A 20,260-nucleotide genomic window follows, 5' to 3' on the forward strand; every position below is an offset into this window, starting at 1 on the left:
CCCGCCAACTGGCAATAAATTTGCACTTATCTACAATAAATGCAAAAACATTAGCTAGCTAGCAAAGGTGTATTAGCAGCTTCTTAGCGATAGCCTCAACCACATTGAATTGCAGAATGCAAAGAAAAAAACGGTCCTGCCAAAAATATTTAAAGCCAACTTACTATTTGTATGAATTTAAGACGTTTTATGGCCTTAAATTTTTATTGGGGTTTTTTGTTGTTTTTTAAAAAAAAGAATTTAAGACTTTTTAAGGACGTATAAAGAGCAAAGAGGAATTGCCAAAGACGTTGAACCTATTGGCCAAGAGGGTTAAATACAAATTCAAAATAATTATTTCTTAACAGGAGATTTTTTTTCAAAACTGACTAAATTAACTAAAACTGTGCTTGTGTTTTCTAAATATTCTCATTTAAAGTGATGAAGCTTCAGTAAAAGATTAATTTATTTAAAGGCTTTGCATGTGTATGTGCACTGCAAAAACACAAAGTCCTAAGTATTTTTGGTCGAGTTTCTATTGTACTTGTCTTGGTACACTTGGAATAAGACAAAAGTAACTTTTTAGCAAAATATAGGAGAATTTTGTAAGTCAATAATTAATTAAAATTGATGACAAAGTTCTAGTTCTACTGGCAGATAATTTCATTTATAACAGGAAAAATGTTTTATTAGTGAAAATATTAAGGAATTATCTACTTAAAACAAGCTCCTATTTTTTGGTGAAAGTTTACTTGTAAGTTAGTTAAACGTATTTCTAGTGTACCAAGACATTTGCTCTAGAAAGTTCACCTGAAATACCTGGTAAGATGTTGTGTTTTTGCAGTGTAACGTCATATAAAGACCAGCCGCAGAAGCATGAGGTTCGGTGGAGCCTCATTCTGAGGTATAATGCGTTTCCCTCACTGTGTTAGCAGACAGGCTGTGGTTTGACATCCCCCTCAGAAACCAGCCTGCAAAATCACAACAAAGCATTTTAGGTCTAGCTTCCAGTATAAATATCTTTATACACTGGAAATAAGACAAAACTAACTTACAAATCATTTTCAGCAAGATACAGGAGTTTGTTTTAAGTCAATAATTTCTTAATATTGAGCGATCTACATTGACATCTGTATTAGATATTGTGTCTACTAGGGAAGATCTATCCAGTGTAATTCTATGCATTATTATTTATTTCACATTATATTTAGAATTATTAGCTGCACTTTCTGAACCATTTGAAAGGTTTGTTGCAGTTTATTTTTACATGTTTGACCAAAGTCGTCAACCTACAGTTTTAGTTAGTTTCAGTTTCTTTGTCGTTTATTTTACGTTGGTTTTTATCCCAGTTGATTGATGCGTGCAAGCTGGCCGGAAACCACTCCAAAAGCAGAAAGCAGACGACAGCACAGGGCATTCTGGGTAATATAACCAAAGTAAATTCAGTCTAATGCTAGTGGGAGAAATGACTTGTGGGCTTTTACCAAAGACAAACCAGAAATCCTACAGCCGCTAAAATCTGATGCTAGTCAATCTTTGTCTAGAAAGAAGGAGGAAGTTACACTGTGTCTTCTTCAGAGGTTTTTTGTGTCGTTTCCTTCAGTAATTCCTGTTGCAGCGCCCCCACAGGTGAGGAGGGGAACAGGTTTTCCAAAGGGTTTGGTTTGTTTGACACCGTGAACCATGAAATCAAACCACAGCAGCTGAAAATGTAACAAATGTTGCAATTTTGGTCCATAATCAAAACAAATCAACCAGATTATCAGGTGTGAAAAACACTAAGAAAAAAAAAAAGTAAGTCAATTCAGTCCTGTTTTTCTGTATCAATCGATACTAAACTTCACTTATCTGTATCGTTATCTGAAGTGAAACAAGTGTATCGGTGAATTATTGATTAAATCAAGCTCCTGTATTTTGCTGAAAAGCTACTTGTAAGTCAATTTTGTCTTAATTGTAGTTTACTCAGACATCTGGGTTAGAAACTAGACCAGAAATACTTGGTAATATTTTGTAGTTTTGCAGTAAAGGAGGAAAAATGGTCAGTAGCTTTCGCCGTCAGCTTCAGGACACGGCGCAGTTTTTATCTTTCTCCTTTGCGCTCTGAGCTCGTCTCCGCCGGATGCTGCCTCTTAGGCCGCGGTCTCTCTGCATCTCCAGAATCTCCTCGGCCCGCCCGGCCGGGCCGTCGTCGGGCTGCCGAAGCTGCGGCGGCAGAGGGATCCGCTGCCCCAGAAAGAAGCCTTCCTCCTCGGACTCGGAGGAGGAGGAGCAGGTGGAGCAGCAGTCCTCGTGTTTGTAGGGTCCCTGCTGGAGGCTCAGGGAGGGGATGCTGCAGGAGCTGCGTGCGTCTCTCCGGCTCTCGGCCTTCAAGTCCAGAGTGTCGAGCCGGGGTCTGTCGGACTGGCGCCGCTCCAAACCCGGACGGAGGACGGGGTCGGAGGACGTACGCGAGCGGCCCCAACCGCGCTTCAGGTGATGACGATGATATGAAGAGCCGTCTAATCGGGGAAAAGGAGAAATTAAATAGGCCTGTAATGAATTAATCGCTTGATAAATTAAAACGAACTCAATAGTTTCAACTTGAATTATTTATCGTTTTTTTTCTCTTTCTACCAAAAACTGGATGATAAAAGTCTTCAGCCTGGTGATTTGGTCTCAACCAGTCCTGTTTTCTTCAAGGACAATTTTGTTTACTTATTTTGGATATTTAATTTCTTTTTAGTTTCAATGTCAAATATTCATTAGAATTTAAAGTTTATTGAGTTTTGAGCGTGTATTCTTGCATGATTAAGCCATTAAATGGTCTCAAAACAACAATATAATCATTTATTGCAATAACTTCTCAATCAATTGTGACCAGCCTAAAATTAATCAAAACCTTCTAGAGATGGAGAAAAAAAAATGGATTCTATAGGGAATCACATTTCCTGGTCCTGGGAATTCAGAATCAATTAAAAATGTTAAAAATCTATTTCAGTCTGATTGATTTTTTGTAAAATTATACTATGAATAAATAATAAAAATGCATTTAGCACCTAAAAACGGACTCTGTTCGGACTGTTTATCTTTCCTCCATCTTTAATTCTGTATCAACAGCAACTTAAATATGACCAGCGGCGCCCTCTGCTGGATGGCGTCCAAACTACAACACTACAGTTATCAGTTAATCGATTGGAACTAATTTTAATCTAATAAACCATTTATCAACAGTTAATACAAAAATACTTTAAGACTATATATTTTGTTGTTTTGGAAGCAAAAACATGAAATGAAGTCTTTGTGTCTTAATCCCAATAAAAGACCTGGAGTTGTAATTTGACCAAATATGAAAAGTTAAAAGTGAGTCTGAAGTTAATTTTTAGCAAACCAGTACACCAGTACCGGTACACCTCAGCCAACACAGAACCACCAGGGATTCTGCTTACCCAGTAGATCCATCTGTGGTGGGATGCCTCTCTGAAGATGCAGCCTGCTTCCAAAACCCGCCACCTCACCATCGTCATCCTCAGTTGGCTTGGTTTCCACGGTGACTTGAAGCCTCTCTTCTTCCTCCTCCTCCTCATCGTCGTCTTCCTCTACAGAGTAGCTGCTGCTGATCGGCTCCCTGAAGCTGACTCTGGCTTGGCCGCTGCGTGTCAGCGGAGGAGGCGACTCAGGGGGCTGGTCCTTCCGATGGGACGGGGACAGAGGGGACGCGTCCCGCGGCATCAGGTCCCGGGACTTAATGGGCAGAGGAGGTGGGAGGACGGGGGAGCTGTCTGATGATGGAGGCGGCGTGTCTGAGGAGAAAAGAGGGAATAATCAGAGAATAGGCCTGGTGTGGCGACAATCAAGAAATGATTTAGATAAATTATAAATATTGTCAATTTGAGGACATTTTCAAAATGACAATATTATTAAAATTAACGATGATAATAATAACAATAATAATTAATTATAGTTATTAATAATAATTATTAATAATACTATTATTAGTAGTAGTAATAATAAATAATTATACCAATTAACTCAATCTAGTACACATTATGTAATAATAATTATTATTATAGTAATAATGTTATACTAATGTGAGTACACTATTCAAAATTTAAAAATAAAATTTTGTTTAACACCAGAACTGGAAGCGTTTTAAATATCCAAAATAAACCAACAAAACAACGGGAACAAGTCTCTCTAAACAAAATTTAAAAAACAATAATCATTCAGACGGGGAAACGTGTCAGGAAGGCTAAACTAACTATTTCATACTGGGTTTAAATATTTGCATTGTGTCTAAAAATTACGGCTTTTCAATAATATTAAAGGAAAGTACCTCTTATCATTGTAGCTTATCATGCGATTAACTGATTTATTGCTAATTGTGACGTTCGGATCAGAGACCAAACGAAAGGAAAGAGACGCCACATTGATTTTTTAAAAAAAGGATGTCATTCGGTCTTTTAACGCGCTCTAGTTAACAGAATTGTTTTAACTCCAGAGGCATTTTAAGTATGAGCAGCCAGTTTGAAGTTATGCCACATTATCTCAATTAGAGTCAAGGTTGAACTTTGACTAGGCCACTCCAAATCCACAGGTGGATTTGAGCCAGACTTTCTAAACCTAAAAGTTCAGTCTGGTTCTGGGAAGAGGCCAAATCCTTCCTCAGTCTCCCACAGGGGTTTCTGTTACCTTGCATTGCCTGATTTGTCTTTTCCACCCAGTTCCTGCAGTCTTTGTTGGTGGAGGTTCCTCTTGAATTACTTCCAGTTAGTCCAGTATTTCCATTCAGCTCCTCCTGCAATGGGATACCAGTGGCTGGCGGTTTTACGCTACTGTCCCCTGGCAGCAGACTGTAATGTGGAACGTCGCTGGGCCAGCCGTTTCCCAGGTGAATGTGAGGCAGAGGCGAGTAGGAGACTCTTGGATGAGGATGGCCGGTGTGTGACGGAGCCTCATTCTGAACTGGAGCGCTGCAGTGAAGCCCTGAAGGAAGCAAATCACATAAATATTTAACAAAAACAGCTAATTTTCTCACACTTTAATGCCTAATCAGTAGTTTTCACCTCTATTCTCCACTGCGGTGTGAATGCAGTCCTGTGCAGGAGAGTGTTTGACACCCTCTGGTGGCTGCAGAGGGGAACTGCAGTGCATCCTCTCCAGCGTCCCCCACTGCCTGCCGTGATGGGGAGACCTGCTCTGCAGCGCCGAGTCGCAGGAGTCCGAGTTGTTGGGGTCGTCGCCCAGGGAGCAGGACCTGGAGCAGAAGATGAGACCCCCGCGTGGGAGGAAGGGTCGGCCGAGCAGAGGCAGCCGACAGCGGGCGCAGCAGAAACACGACTCCACCGCGTGCCAGTGCTGACCCTCGTACGTCATCTGGCCTTGATCAATACCTGAGGAGAGACTTTCAGGTGATTATCTGCTGCATTGATAAGTATTTTCATTGAAAATGAAAGATAAATCAGTTTTTTAGGCATTACAAGAGGCTAGGGTTCAAACAATTAATCGTAGTTAATCATGATTAATCGATTTTGAAAAAAAAGAAACAAATTTAGTAATCAATTAATCGTTAATTAGAGTATAGAGACTCTAAAATATCAAATTTTCTGAAAAACAACATGCTTAGGGCAGTAATAAGGTTAAACCTTTACGAAAAAATATTTGCATTTAGGATTTTTAGGGCTGAAACGATTAATCGGATTAATCCATTATTGAAATAAGCACCAACTAATTTAGTAATTAATTAATCGTTAGTACAGCAACCTGACTTTAACGTAGTTTTCCATGAGTTTTCAAAACTGTAATCCTGTTAAACTCGAAACGTGATTTAGCAAATTATAAATATTTAAGTTATAAATTATTGTGAAAATCTAAATCTAATACCCGTTTAATAAACAGTATTAGATTTTCTTTCTCTCTTAGAACATGGAGGAACAAAAATACTTAAAAATAATCTAACATTTTTCATACTGAATTTTTGCAGGTCTAATAATGACAAAAGATTAAATACATACATCCCTAGATTTTTGCATTATGATTTAGCAAATCAAATAAAGGATGTAAATGAAATAAAAATAAATTTTGTTTTTTTTGTTTTTTTCTCTACAAGAAAATGCAATACTTTCCAAAATTTGCAGGAACCCTCTATAAATTCCTATCAGTTATACATTTAGAAATATACACACAATAAAATCACATAGGATGATTTAATCACATTTTGTCTAATTTTCTTTTAGGCTAACAAAACAAAAACAGGAAGGGGGGAAAATGGCAATCAGCCATTACTGTCTACAATAACACTGTGATGACTGTGAATTAATGAATTACAACATTTAATTACCTTTTGAATCAATAACATTTTTTTGATGACGCTTTATCTGACGGGATGCATAAGACTGACATGAGGATGTCATAAACATGACGTAACACCTGTAATAAGCATGATATAACACCTGTCATCAACATGATGTAACACCTGTCATCAACATGATATAACACCTGTCATCAACATGATATAACACCTGTCATAAACATGATGTAACACCTGTCATAAACATGACGTAACACCTGTTATCAACATGACGTAACACCTGTAATAAGCATGATATAACACCTGTCATCAACATGATGTAACACCTGTCATCAACATGACGTAACACCTGTCATCAACATGACGTAACACCTGTCATCAACATGACGTAACACCTGTCATCAACATGACGTAACACCTGTCATCAACATGACGTAACACCTGTCATCAACATGACGTAACACCTGTCATCAACATGACGTAACACCTGTCATCAACATGACGTAACACCTGTCATCAACATGACGTAACACCTGTCATCAACATGACGTAACACCTGTCATCAACATGATGTAACACCTGTCATCAACATGACATAACACCTGTCATAAACATGATGTAACACCTGTCATCAACATGACATAACACCTGTCATAAACATGATGTAACACCTGTCATCAACATGATATAACACCTGTCATCAACATGACATAACACCTGTCATCAACATGACATAACACCTGTCATAAACATGATGTAACACCTGTCATCAACATGATATAACACCTGTCATCAACATGACATAACACCTGTCATCAACATGACATAACACCTGTCATCAACATGATATAACACCTGTCATCAACATGATATAACACCTGTCATCAACATGATACAACACCTGTCATCAACATGACATAACACCTGTCATAAACATGATGTAACACCTGTCATCAACATGATGTAACACCTGTCATCAACATGATGTAACACCTGTCATCAACATGATGTAACACCTGTCATAAACATAAAGGAGTCTTTATGAATGTATGACTGCTGTTCAACAGTGCTTCAAAAGTTGCATTAAAAGTCCATTAAAGTGCCAACTTTGCATTAAAAGTGTAATTATTGACCGAACAGTCATAGACATTCACAAAGACTCCTCCATGTTCATGATAGGTGTTATATGTTTATGACAGTGTCATGTCAGTCTTATGACACCCCGTCACATAAAGCGTTACTGTATTTCTGAATTGAACTGAGTAGAACTGCATTGTACCTATTGACTCGCCGCATGTGTCGCAGTATTCTGCATACAGGGATTCGTAGCAGGAGCAGCAGTATGGTCGGCTCTCCCTCATGATGTAGCGCTGACCGCCCAGCGCCGCCTCACACTCAAAGCAGCAGAAGTGCTTCATGTGCCAGTACCTTCCTTCTGCCTCCGTACACTCGTCTGCTAGAATGATCTGGAATAAAGGGTTGGACAGGTACGTAAACAAACAAACAAACACTGACAGTTTGGGTAAACAGAAACAGGAAGTGGATTGCAACCTAGTGCCCTCTGGTTGAGCTTAGCCTACAGAACCGCTGTGGGTCAGATCCTTTAGTCAAATAATCTCTTAAATCACAGCGAGCGGCCAGGCGAAAGAGACTAACAGATAAACCTTTAAATAGATTTAATGAATGAACAGAGATTAGGTTAGTGAATTATGTTTATGATCAAATGGAGACGGATGTAAGGTTCAAACATGTTTCTCCCCAGGAAAATTCAAGCTGTTTTCAAGCATTTTTAAGGCACATTTTCAAACTTTTCCAGGACTTTGAAGATAAAAAAAACAATACGATTCAAGTCACTATTCTATTATATAATTTATTACTGTTATTAGTAATACCTTGTCATGGTACTTTAGATAAACTAAAATATAACAGACTTTTATGTTTTGACATGTTTCTCATTCACACACCTCTGACTGGTCAGAGGTCAAAACACCAATTTAACAAAAAGAATCCTGTATTTTACACATTGTTTAACGTATAAACGATAAGCCAATCTTTACATCAACCTCACAGACCAATAAGTGATTGAGCCATTTGAAATAATACTGTATATATACTTACATTGAAACAATCCTGTGTGGCATAAACATAAATACTGCTCTTGAAAAACATTCCTATTTGACATAAACTTCTGTAGGATATCAGTCGCATCAACAAATGTAATTTAATTTGTATCAATAAAGTACTTATAGAAACTTTATTTAATCGTATTTTGAATGTACTGATGTTTATTGATATTCTCACGGAAGGAAAACATCTCAGTCAGTTTTTCTTATACACTAACTGAAATTTATCATCACAGCAAATTTCACTAGAGCTGAAACGATTAATCGGATTAATCGTGATTAATCGATTGTCTCAACAATTGATTAATATTGCATAAAAAAGTTAGTTTAAGCTTAAGCAGTTAAATTAAAAATCTGTAGAATCTGCTATATTTTTTCCCGATTTATCAATTAATCATAGGAAAAAATCAATTAATCGATTACTAAAGTGATTGTTAGCCGCAGCCGTAATCATGTGAAGAAACATTTCTTGATGTTTGATAAAGGATAAACGCCCACCTCATCACAGGCCTGGCAGCGGGGCTTCAGCCTCTCAGCGTGGTGCCGGCCGCAGTAGATCTGCCCGTCCTGGAAGAAGTAGATCAGGTCGACCAGCAGCTCGCTGCAGGACGAGCACTGGAAACACTGGGGGTGCCAGCAGCTGCCGTGACCCGCCCGGCTGGCGAACACAGCTATGTCTCCACCACAGATCTGTCTGCCGCACTGGAAAAACAGATGAGGTTGGGTCGGGTGTGGTGCAGAGGGAAGGAAGCGAGGTGGTGTATCCTTTAGCAAATAAAGAGGACTCAGTAATTTGCTTCTGCAGCTCTGTGATCATTAACTGTGTGTGCTGCAGCCTCCAAGCGTTACCTGCACATACATGCAGCTACGCTTAGCGTCAGCCTACAGCGTTCCGATATGTTTTAATAAGCATTCACATCTGTGCATTAATGCCGGAGAAGGAAAATCTGAGCGTTGATTAACTCTGGTTATGAAATATGATCATGATGATGTAAATGTTGTGCACCTGCTGGCAGATGGCCCCAGTCATGGTGACAGGGAAAGGTCTGACGACGCCTCTGCCCAAGTTATCTCGTTTTCTCTGCTGGCTGAACGTACGAAGCTCTTTCTTCTCCTCATCATTCAAAGAGTTGCAGTACTGAGGCTGCGAGAAAACAGAGACTACTAGTAGAAATTTACAGATTTATGAGACATTTTATGTAAGAATGCAGCAGCTTTACAGACTCAGTAATCAGTGACACGTTGAAAGATTTTTTACAGGATTAATACAAAGTTTCGGATATTTCAAAAAACAATCAGATAAAAAAACAGAGAGAAAGAAAGAAAGGATGGATGGAAAACAACGGACAGACGTATGTAATTTTTATATTTTCCACTCATCTTCCAACTAGTAAAGTGTTTTTTCAGCCTTTTTCCTAAAATTAGCTGCAGTTTTGAAGCTGCTTCTGTAACTCTGTGTGTTCCAGAGCTGACCAGGTGAGTCTCTCTGCCTGTAAGGGAGCCTGTAGTCCCGTTACCTCGCTGTCGTGAGCTGGAAGCTGGTGCAGCAGCTGTTTGATTCTGTATCTCTCCCCCGGACTGTTCACATAAGGCACCCTGTCTTCTGGCAAGCAGCTGAAATACTGGTACACCTGAATCAGGAGACAAGTTTGTTCACAGAGAGGCAGAAATGAGAGACTACAGGCAGCAATTTACCCACTTACAAAGCAGTTTATTAAATTACTGCCTATCAAATCATTTGGGTCTGTGTACGAACACGTCCAGGTGAGGGAGAGCATCTGAGTTTAATTTATATCCTGTCTCTGACCTGTTCAGGCTTGAGCCCAGGTGGGACCCAAGCGTACTCCTCGGAGGCGCATCCCGAGTCGTCGTCGGAGATGGAGTGCCTCTGGAAGTCCGACACCAGCTTAGTCATCATCTTTTCCAGCTGCCCTGGCACCGACTGCAACGCATGCTCCTCCCGCACACACTTGCAGTGCACGCAGATCTTCCTGTGGAGACGGAGACGGTCTTAAAACTGATTTACGATCAGATGTTTCCATTCAACGTCAAATGTTGCTTCAAGTACTGAAATGCAAGAAGCAAAGTTTTTAATGCTTGACAAATCTTATATTTATGAGTTCTCCCGTTACTTTCTTCTTTGGAGAAAAAAAAAGTAATAAAATTGTATTTCTGCCACACAGTTTTGTGATAAATTGTCCCATAAATTATTGCGATAAATGATAATATTGTGGTTTTGAATCCATTTTCAAGTAATATAATGATAATGAACACATTCTCAAAGATCAATAAACTTTAATTTATAACAAACAAACACAGGAACTGGAAGACATTTTAAATATGCAAAATAAATAAACAAAACAACAGAAACAACAAATAAAATTTATTATGAATTTTAAACAAAACAAAAATAAACAAAAAAATGGCTAGTTGAGGCTAAAGCCCCAGACTGAAGAACAGTTTTGGTAGAAAGAGAGACAGAAAAGAGAAAAACAATAAATCATACAAATGGAAATGACTGAACTTGTTTTAATTTCAGATGTCTAATTGAATATTGGTTCCACATCTTGAATTTTATGGAATAGACAAATATAAAATTACATAAAAATTGTTGCTTGCATTAATATTTATACTCCCTGTGTCAAACCTTATTAGAATTAAAATGGCACATACTTTAAGTTATGACTGAAAATAGTTTTGCAAATCAGCCGACAAATCTGAAAGGCTGCGGAAAGGCAGCCCCAAGTATCACACAGCCGCCACCATGTTTCACAGCTGATACGTTCTGTTCAGAGTGTAATTTTTACCAACACACAAAGTGTTTTGCGTCGGCCAAATACTTCAATTTTATTCTCATTGGACTGGGCTATTTTATTTCTATAGTGCATTTTTAGGAATAAAATAATTCAAAGAGTGTCACATGATGAGAAGGAAAATAAAACAAGCAAAAAAACAAATTAATATGCAGTGGCAAGGTAAGAGAAAATGATCACCGGTTGAAACACTTAATGATTTTCCACTTGTTTATTGAAGGAAAATTTTTGTGGCCTTGATTCAAAGGAACTCAGTGTTTCAGCATGTTTGCAGTTTTCTGGAAGTTTGTTCCAGATTAGAGGCACATGAATGAGTTCCTCTAGAACTTGTTGGGACATTAGTCCTTTAATCCTGGAAATGTTCTAGGATTTAGGACTAGAACATTTCTAGTCCTTTTTAAAGTCGGCAGTTACAAAGGCCGACTTTGTAACTGTCTTTATTTGGCTCTGAATGTTCAGGTCTAAGTCTTGGGTCTTTGCATGGCCTGCATATGGGGCTTCTTCTTGACACTCTCTAATAAAGGCAAACAAATCAGATAAACCTGTTCTGCACTTGTCTGCATCTTTTATTGAATAATTTTTTTTAGAACCAATCCCAATAAAATTTAAAGTTGGTAGTTGATCAACACTAAAATGTCAGTGATTAAAACTACCTTAACAAGGCATTGTATTTATTCAAACTGGAACAAATTAACACTCTTAAAGATTAAGCTTTCCTTCCAGTTGCTAAAACAGAGCCAAAGAAACTCTGTAAGTAATACGTTTCTCATCGCAGTCATATGTCACTCCCTCCGCTTTCAACCGTGTAATTTACAAAGGCACCAAGCAGGAGACGTTACGTCACAAACCCAGCACAAGCATTTTTTCATGCTGACTAACCAAGACCTCCTGCTGTCAGTTTGAACACAAGTAAGCAAATCTCACAAGAACCCAACATCCAGATAATTTACAGGAACCTCCGTTGAGTTCACGCCCTCCTCAGCCTGACATCTTGCAGCCTCTGCATCAGGACCAGCACATCTGTGACAAGCAAGCAGCAAAACGAGGTCACTGACATAAGCCCGCCTGTCAATCCGGGACAGTTCTAATCTCCCTCTGCCTCATATTGCAACCATCTTGTCCTCATACTGCATCGCGTTCAATCTGGAGGAGGGTGTTACTGCGTGCTTGTGTGTGGGACTGGTGGAGTCAGAATGAAGCGCCCGGGGCTGGAAGCGAAGCGTGGGTGTGACAGTGTGTCCATGCGCAGCTTTTACTTTATGTTTCTGTTGTGATTGCGTAACAGCTTGCCAGCTGGTACTTGTGGCTCAAGTTCGTACGGCACAAAGCTTTATGTGAGCACCCAACCCCCAAGGAGCCAAAAAGCTGGTGTACCGAAACACAAGACCACTGGTCAACCCCAGATTACTACTCCTCTAATCAATGGATTTATTTACAATGCGCTCTTTTTGAGATGCTAGTGACTGCTGCTGCGGGAACTAAATGCTAAGAAGTTTAGAATGATCTAATCAGAGATATTAATATGGGATAGAATTCATTGATTATTGAGTTAATCTAGATTTGATTGATCTTATCGACTGACTAAGGATAACTTGATAAGCGGTCACTTTCCTAAAAATCAAGATGTACGATCATCTTTCCAAAACACGAGGGGCTACATTTTTCATATGCTAAATTAAAAAAAAAAACAACAAAAAAATGTTATCATTATTATTTTATATAAAATCTAACAAAATGTTAACCGTAGGTTGCTGAACAGAAAAAATAAAATATTAAATAATATGTGAAAAAATATCACAAAATAATATATGAAACAGAGAGAATGTTAAAAAAAATTGCTTCGTAAAGTGAATTAACTCACGCCGGCCCTCAAAATCATCATGTTTTCCCCCCCATCATGTCAATTTTTCTTTGGTAGAAACCGCTTTTCTGCCGTCACATCCTCGCCTTCACGGCACATCTTTAATTTTTGGTTGATAAACTTGACGCTACTCCGTCACGGAGCTCATCTAAATGAGCGCTACTAACATGAAACTTAAATATTAAACTTATATTTCAAAACGCACCGCATAAAGAACAGCTTGAACCCCATACCGGACCCTATTTTATCTTTCCTGTTATCCGCCATCTTTGTTGATGCTTATGGATGCCCAGCGGCGCCCTCTGCTGGATGGCGTCCAAACTACGACATTAAAAGCAGGTCTAAGCGGACGTTATCAGTTAATCGATCTGATTTCATTTCAATCTAATAAACCATTAATCGACAATTAATTGAAAATCTGTTATTTTTATATAAATAATGTTTTCCCGTGACGTAATATTGTTGGAAAAGTTTGAGATCAGAACCCTGAATTGTTGAAACCAATTCAGCTGAGTTAGCTACACAGTGCTTAGCTACTGGTGGTAAGGGGCCAGTTAAAGATGTGACATGATGGGACAGGTGGTAAATGCACCACGTCTCAGCCAGTTACACCAGCAGCATTCCTAAACACTGTAACCAAAGACGATGCCTTAAACCAGCAGCAGGTGGCACCATCACATGGATCCAACAGAACCAGAGAAGAGTCCGAAACTACAATAGTATCAACATCAAACATTATTATAACACCAACTGTCCCTTTGTTATAGAGATCGACCTGTTAATTTCAGTCGTCCTATTTAGCCTACAACAGGTAAAGCTTAATCAGATTTAATACCAGACAATAAAAAAGGTTATGTCTTTTTAAAATGTAAATATTTGGTGTATGTAATATTTAGCACTGCAGACATAACTAGAACTTCACCAATCAATTGTTTAAATCCTGGAATCGGCCAATTTTACCCTTGATCAGCAATATTTTTTTCTATTTGTTAAATAGGGCCAAGTGCTGCGAATTAGCTGTTGCTATTGCACTATGACGCAAACATGGGACTGCTGTTTTGTTCAGTTTGTCTATGTCGATGTGTGTCTGTCCCTACCAAATAAACTTAAAATAAATAAATACTTCAAAAGTAAACACTTCCACCATTTTCAGTCTATAAAAGCACCAACCAACAGGTCCCTCTTTACAAATGAGATCTGGATCTCAATGGGGGCTTAACTGGTTAAATAAAGGAAATAAAATAAAAAATAAATAAACACACAAATAATTAAAAATAAATAACACCCATTTTCCTTAATTCAGGAAAGTAATAGATAACGTCTGGTGAAATACATCTTAAAATCTTAATTCCTTCATTTTGTTTAATACACAACTACAGCATCTTTAATAAAAACATGTCATTTTGTATCTTTTCTGTAGCGTAATTGCAGCCAGAATCAGTGGAAAACTAAATTGGCAGGTCAGGTACTTATATTGGCCAGGAAAAGCCTGATTAGTTTGTCTCTAATCTTAGCAGAACGCTCCACTTGGTCATCATGTTTACCAAATTTTGCGAGAAAATAAAGAAACTTGACACCACACTATGGGCCTAGAGACATTGCAAACACATAATTAAGACATAAATTAGCTTTTATCTTCAAACGACCGTCGCCTCAATAGGTAATTACTGTTGAAGCATCCAGTCTAAGTTAGTTACCTTGTGTGACAATCATGACCAGTTAGTCCCATCCAGCGTGTCGATGCCGTCCATCCAGACTTCTCCTGATCAGCTGACTCTTACAGCTCTCTTTACCGTCCAGTTTCTGTGTCCTGTCTGTGAGAGGACGTCGCTCTACGGCAGCTCCTGTCCAAGTGGGATCTTCTCTGAGTGAGCGTCTCTTTTCAATGTTCTCTCCAACCCTCCCACCCTCCTCCATCCCGTGTGGGAGAGCAAACAAATGGCTCTGACTCATCAGATACAACCACCTGTGCCACCCAAATCAAAACACATCTCAACTTTTTATGAGCAGGAGCAATTTTACTGACCGATTCAAAACTGGGAAAGCTCAAGTAATCAGCTGAGGTTTCTACATATTTACAGTAAGCCTTGAGTTGAAATGTTAGAAAATAATAAGAGTGAAGTGACTGTTTTTCTTTTTGTGACTAAACTGCTGCAGCTGATTCACAACAGATGGACGGCTGCAGCTTCGGTGCCGTTATTAATCATACAAATAAGAGCTGCGGATTTTGAGCCAGTGAGCAACGCCGTGCTGTTCAGCATCTGTCGCGTTATGAGATCAAGATGGCCAAACATGACGACAAAATATCTCTGGAGAAATATTAAACGGTCCCTGGAAAGTCACGACAAACCTCTGACGTCCACTCACTGAGGATTAAAAACCACAGAGATAATGTCTGCTTTCATTTTAGGCAAAACATGCAAATCACTTTGAAGCTTTCTTTTTTTTTTTTACTTGCAGTATCAAATCAGCACAATTTAAACAGGTTGTCAACAAAAAAGAAGTAATTTGAACCAATTGTCTGATGCTACGCTGCAAAAACACAAAATCTTATGAAGTATTTTTAGTGTGGTTTTATTTCTTAGCACTCAAAAAATAAAACAAAACTAATTTACAACTAGGCCTGTCATGATTACAAATTTTACTGGATGATAAATTGCCCCAGAAATGATTGCGATTAAACTTTAATTTTGAAAAGAGCAAAGATATTTTAAGTATCTAAAACAAAACACAACAAAATGGAAATAAAAACCACTTCCAGCCAAAACCATGAATAAAATGGATTATTGTATCCCTGTGAACCAAATTACCTTTTAAAAAATATTAATCATCAGAATGGAAATTAAGGAGCTAATTTTAATTCAGCGTGTAATTAATTGATCTATTGCTTATTGAGACACTTACAAGTAACTAAATATAAGAGCTGGTTTTGAGTAGTTAGTCCTTAATATTGACAGAAATGTACTAAATCCACTGGCAGATTATCTGACTTATAAGAAAAATATCTCATTAAAGTGAGTTAATTTGCTAGTGGAACTTGTATGTTTTTCAATCAATATTAAGGAAATATTTACATAAAACCAGCTCCTATAACTTACTGACAAACTACTTTTATGTCAATTTTGTTATGTTAAGATATTTGCACTAGAAACTGATAAGCGTTTGTGTTTTTGAAGTGTAATTATCCTCAATATTTAAGTCAGTAAACAGTGATAAAATCTAGCTGAACATCCAGTAGCAGCTACATAATAATCCTCTTTGTGTTCATCTGAAACTGAGAGAAACTGCAGGGGGACGACGGTAAACGCGCCTCAGCTCTGGATCCCAACAGATGGGCTTTGCCCCGTTAACTCCCTGCCACTAATAAGGGACGGACTAATTGCCACATGGCGACTGAAACTAATAGCTCCTGGTGACTTTGATCACTTTTGAAGCATGGTGGGGGACCTGTGGGTCAGCGGTAACTCAATTCACTTTCCGCCGGGCAGCGGAAGCACCATCTGCCCCCCACCTCAGATCAGGATGTGTCTGGAAAAGCCCGGGATGAAGATGGATCGCTTCCCGCTCAGCCAGCGCCAGCAGCTGAGCCTGTGGTCTCTTGGAGGATCTTCTCCGCCAGCGAAGGTGTGACTCTCAATTGATTATTAAGGAGGATGAAATTAGAAGCAGACTCTGAGGTCCTAAAAACTGACCCCATCGATCTCAATCATTTAATAACGTTCATGTGGCTCGTTCTGCTGGATCGGACGTGGCTAAGCGGGATATCCGTCTCTGTCGTTTAACCTGAAATTATTTTCTAATCTGTCTGTAATGCATAATGAAACAACATAAACTAAAAGTGCATTATGTTAAACCTGCAGCAACTGGAGGTGGAATATAACTGTATTTAACTGTTTCATGATATAAAATAAAAAAATATATATTTATCTCTCTTTTTTTGTTCATCATTCTCTTTGATGTTTACTGAAGAAACTTTAAAAAAGTAATAAAAAATCTACTATTTGGACCAATTCATGACAGACTAGTTTATTAAAATATTCTTAAATTACATTATTTTACATATAATTTAGTGTATTTCACATTTATTTTATATTTATTCAAACCTGTTTAGATTTTGCTACATTTAAAAACCTCTGTATATTTTATTGGTATCTGATGTGACAGACCAGCACATTTCTAAAGCAGAAGGAAAATTTTACTCAGTTTTACTTTATTTTACAACTGTGAATTTTCTACCCAGCTCCCAAAGGTCAATAGTTTGTGAAACTCCCCTTTCACTACAATTGCAACTACATGTATTTTTTTTTTTAATTGGCAACAGATTTGCAGATCTAGAAGATAAATGTTTTGCACATTTTTCTTTGCTAACTATCTCAAGCTCAGACAGGATTTTTCTGTATTTACCTTCGTTCATTTTACGGGGTTTCAGCAACTCAAATCTAAGACTTTTAAGACGATTTATTTAAGATACACAGAGAAATTTACAAAGAAAAAATGCAAATAGTATCGGCTGGCAACAGACATGAGCTAATGGCTAAGATGAACAAGCGATAAATTTGAATTTAGTCATGACAGGGGTAAAAAAGCTAGCAAGCTAGCTAGCTAGTTAGCAAGGTTATATTAGCAGCTATTTAGCAATAGCCGCAACTGCCTCAAGTCTGTGTGCAACTCAAAGGAATAATCCTACCACAACAAAAATTCAGATCTGCGATTTACGTATTAAAGGTCAAACTAGATTTTAAAAAAAAATTAATTCAAGACATTTTAAGGGGACACTTTAAACACAAGTTTGAGACTTTTTAAGGATGCGTAAAAACTCTGGATTTACTCATAGGTTGACACTAGTTACTGATTATTGACTTCTAAAACTTGCTGGTTGTGCTGGGTTTTATTTAGGGGTATCAGATTAAGAGTGGTTAGCTCAAAGTATTTACATAAACAATTAATGAATGTCCTTTTATGTCAGAATTAAGAACTAATTAGTGTTTGGTTGATGACATAAAATCCAAAAGAAATGAATTAATGTTCTTGAGAAATTTTCGGGCGTATCAATACTTTTGTGAAGGACTCCAAATATACCATGCGGTTCAGAGAGTGGTGGAGACTGAAAAACAGAAAAGTGGCGGATGGAGAGCGGTAAAGATGGCGGCTTCCTCAGCCTAATCTGGTTAATCTGAGTGACAGGATCAGATTGCCCACAGACCCAACCAGCTGGATATACATTAAAGGAGCAGGAAAAAAGTCTGAAGTAAAACAACCAAACTTCACATATGTCATAATAATCAACAGCTAAATTACAATAATAAAGTACAAAAGTCTTCAGCCATTGATGTTTTCTGTTGCTAAAAAAGCAAGAAGCTCTCAGAGAAAGGCTTATCAACGAGGCTGATGAGGCAAAGAGGGAACTAGAGAGAGTAGAGAGAGAAGAGAAGTTCAGTGATCCAGCAGACCTTAACGCTACAGACATTGCTTCCAAATTTTACAATGTGAAAGATATGAAGAAGAAGACCTTGCAGCAAGAGGTTGAGGAGTTAAAGGTGGCCCACCTCTTCAGCCGGGAAGCGTCTGTAGCTGGAATACAGGCTGAGAGAGAGAAAAGAGAGGCTCTCCAAAAAGAACTGGACCAACTTCAGACTTACTACGAGGAGCTGCGCTTCACGTATGAAGCAGACGATGCTCTGGTGAGGCAGGAGGCCGATACACAAATGAAGCGAGGCTCAGTGAGGAACAACAGCTCCTGGAGAACCTGAGAGCTGAAAAGGACGATATGTTTCTAGAAATGTCACATAAGATCGCTTTCCTGCAAGACAACGAGAAACTTCTGCAGGAAGAATTGACTCGGCTCAAACGTTCATACAGTGACCTCAACTGCAAATATGATAGCGAAGTGTCTGGACTAAAGCAAGACGTGGAAAGATATCGGGAGGAGGCGACACGTGAGAAAGACGCCAACTTGGAAAAAGAGAACGAGAATCTGCAGCTCGTCAACAACCTGAGAGCTGAGAAGGAGGAGCTCTTCCAAAACATGGCAAGAGAAATCCTAATTCTGCGAAAGAGAGAGAAGCAGATGCAAAATGAACTGGATCAGGTTCACGTTTCACACAAGGAGCTACAAAGTAGATATGATACAGACACTATGGATTTACAGCAGCAGGTTGAGACCTACCAGCAGCAGTTAAAGCAGGACCAAATTGCTCTTTCTAACAGCGAAAAGAAAGAGAAGCTTATCTGGGAAAGAAACCAATCTGCACTGCAACAACAATTCGAAAAACTTCAGCAGCAGGTAAAGCAGGAGAGAAAAGCTCACCTGGAGACATCAGAGAAGGACAAGGCGCGACTGGACAACCTGAGAGCTGAATATGCCGTCCTCCAACAAAACACAACAGCAGAGATTCAAATCCTGCTAGAGAAGGAAAGCAGTGCCCAGGCTGAGCTGGAGAAGGTCAACGGTTTGTATCTGGAGCTAAACTGTCGGTATGAAACTGAAGTCACTGCTTTGAAACAGCAAGCAGAGAAATACCAGGAGGAAATAAGTTGTGTGAAAAATGATTTGCAAAGAGCAAGAGAGGATCTACTGCTGCCCAACACTCCGAGAGTTGAGAAAGAAGATTTCCAACAAAATCACATCCCAGTTTCCCAAGTGAAGGAGGAAGACTCACAGGACCAAGTGGACCTGGTTCTTCCACGGATCCAGAATCCTCAGAAAATACCGAGATTGCTGGAGAAACCATCCTGGAGGATTTGGACAATCCGGATATTAAAATCATGCAGGACGGTAAGAAGAAAAAATCTAAGATTTCATTTTGGAAAAAAGTACGAAACACTCTGCGATGGAAGAAGCCAAAAAAGAAACAAATGAGTGAAGACAATCAAGAACATGTGTAATGGTCTTGATTTTGATATTTAGAGAAGGAGAAAGATAAGGAAAAGAGGAATCAAACGCATGGAGGTTGTAGCCTCTGTGTACGGGGCGCCAGGCCACGCTCCGTCAAATTTAAAATCTAAAATGTTAAAGTTTTATCCCCCATTGACAAACTATAAAATAGATCCCTTCCCAACCCAATTGGAAAAAACGTGGGCAGCACGGTGGTGCAGCGGTTAGCGCTGCGTCTTCACAGAGACCATCTGTGTGGAGTTTGCATGTTCTCCCCGTGTTTGCGTGGGTTTTCTCCGGGTGCTCCGGTTCCCCCCACATCTC

General features: G+C 38.8%; 1 protein-coding gene and 1 long non-coding RNA gene across 4 annotated transcripts in view; one reads left to right on the forward strand and one right to left on the reverse strand.

Annotated features, from left to right (window-relative positions):
* Window positions 1-1,687: 1,687 nt before the first annotated feature.
* The window catches only part of prickle3 (prickle homolog 3), a 33,750-nt gene continuing 15,177 nt past the window's right edge, over window positions 1,688-20,260 (reverse strand). For 2 of the 3 annotated variants that reach the window (XM_028011397.1, XM_028011396.1), the window contains exons 3-11: window positions 10,196-10,379; window positions 9,906-10,019; window positions 9,395-9,532; window positions 8,887-9,090; window positions 7,545-7,731; window positions 5,022-5,348; window positions 4,648-4,941; window positions 3,405-3,758; window positions 1,688-2,477 (exon numbers count right to left, since the gene is read on the reverse strand). In XM_028011397.1, the coding sequence (XP_027867198.1) occupies window positions 2,041-2,477; window positions 3,405-3,758; window positions 4,648-4,941; window positions 5,022-5,348; window positions 7,545-7,731; window positions 8,887-9,090; window positions 9,395-9,532; window positions 9,906-10,019; window positions 10,196-10,379 (2,239 nt within the window). In that variant the 3' untranslated portion in view covers window positions 1,688-2,040. Of the gene's footprint in view, window positions 2,478-3,404; window positions 3,759-4,647; window positions 4,942-5,021; window positions 5,349-7,544; window positions 7,732-8,886; window positions 9,091-9,394; window positions 9,533-9,905; window positions 10,020-10,195; window positions 10,380-14,759; window positions 14,958-20,260 lie in introns of those variants that run through there. The other variant, XM_028011398.1, reaches the window with a different exon arrangement.
* On the forward strand, window positions 2,485-17,868 carry LOC114141007 (uncharacterized). Its single transcript, XR_003594743.1, has 3 exons — window positions 2,485-2,641; window positions 14,886-14,888; window positions 17,857-17,868. It is a non-coding gene; the product is annotated as an uncharacterized LOC114141007 (long non-coding RNA).

This window comes from Xiphophorus couchianus, chromosome 24, assembly GCF_001444195.1.
Source record: "Xiphophorus couchianus chromosome 24, X_couchianus-1.0, whole genome shotgun sequence".
Lineage (NCBI taxonomy): Eukaryota > Metazoa > Chordata > Actinopteri > Cyprinodontiformes > Poeciliidae > Xiphophorus > Xiphophorus couchianus.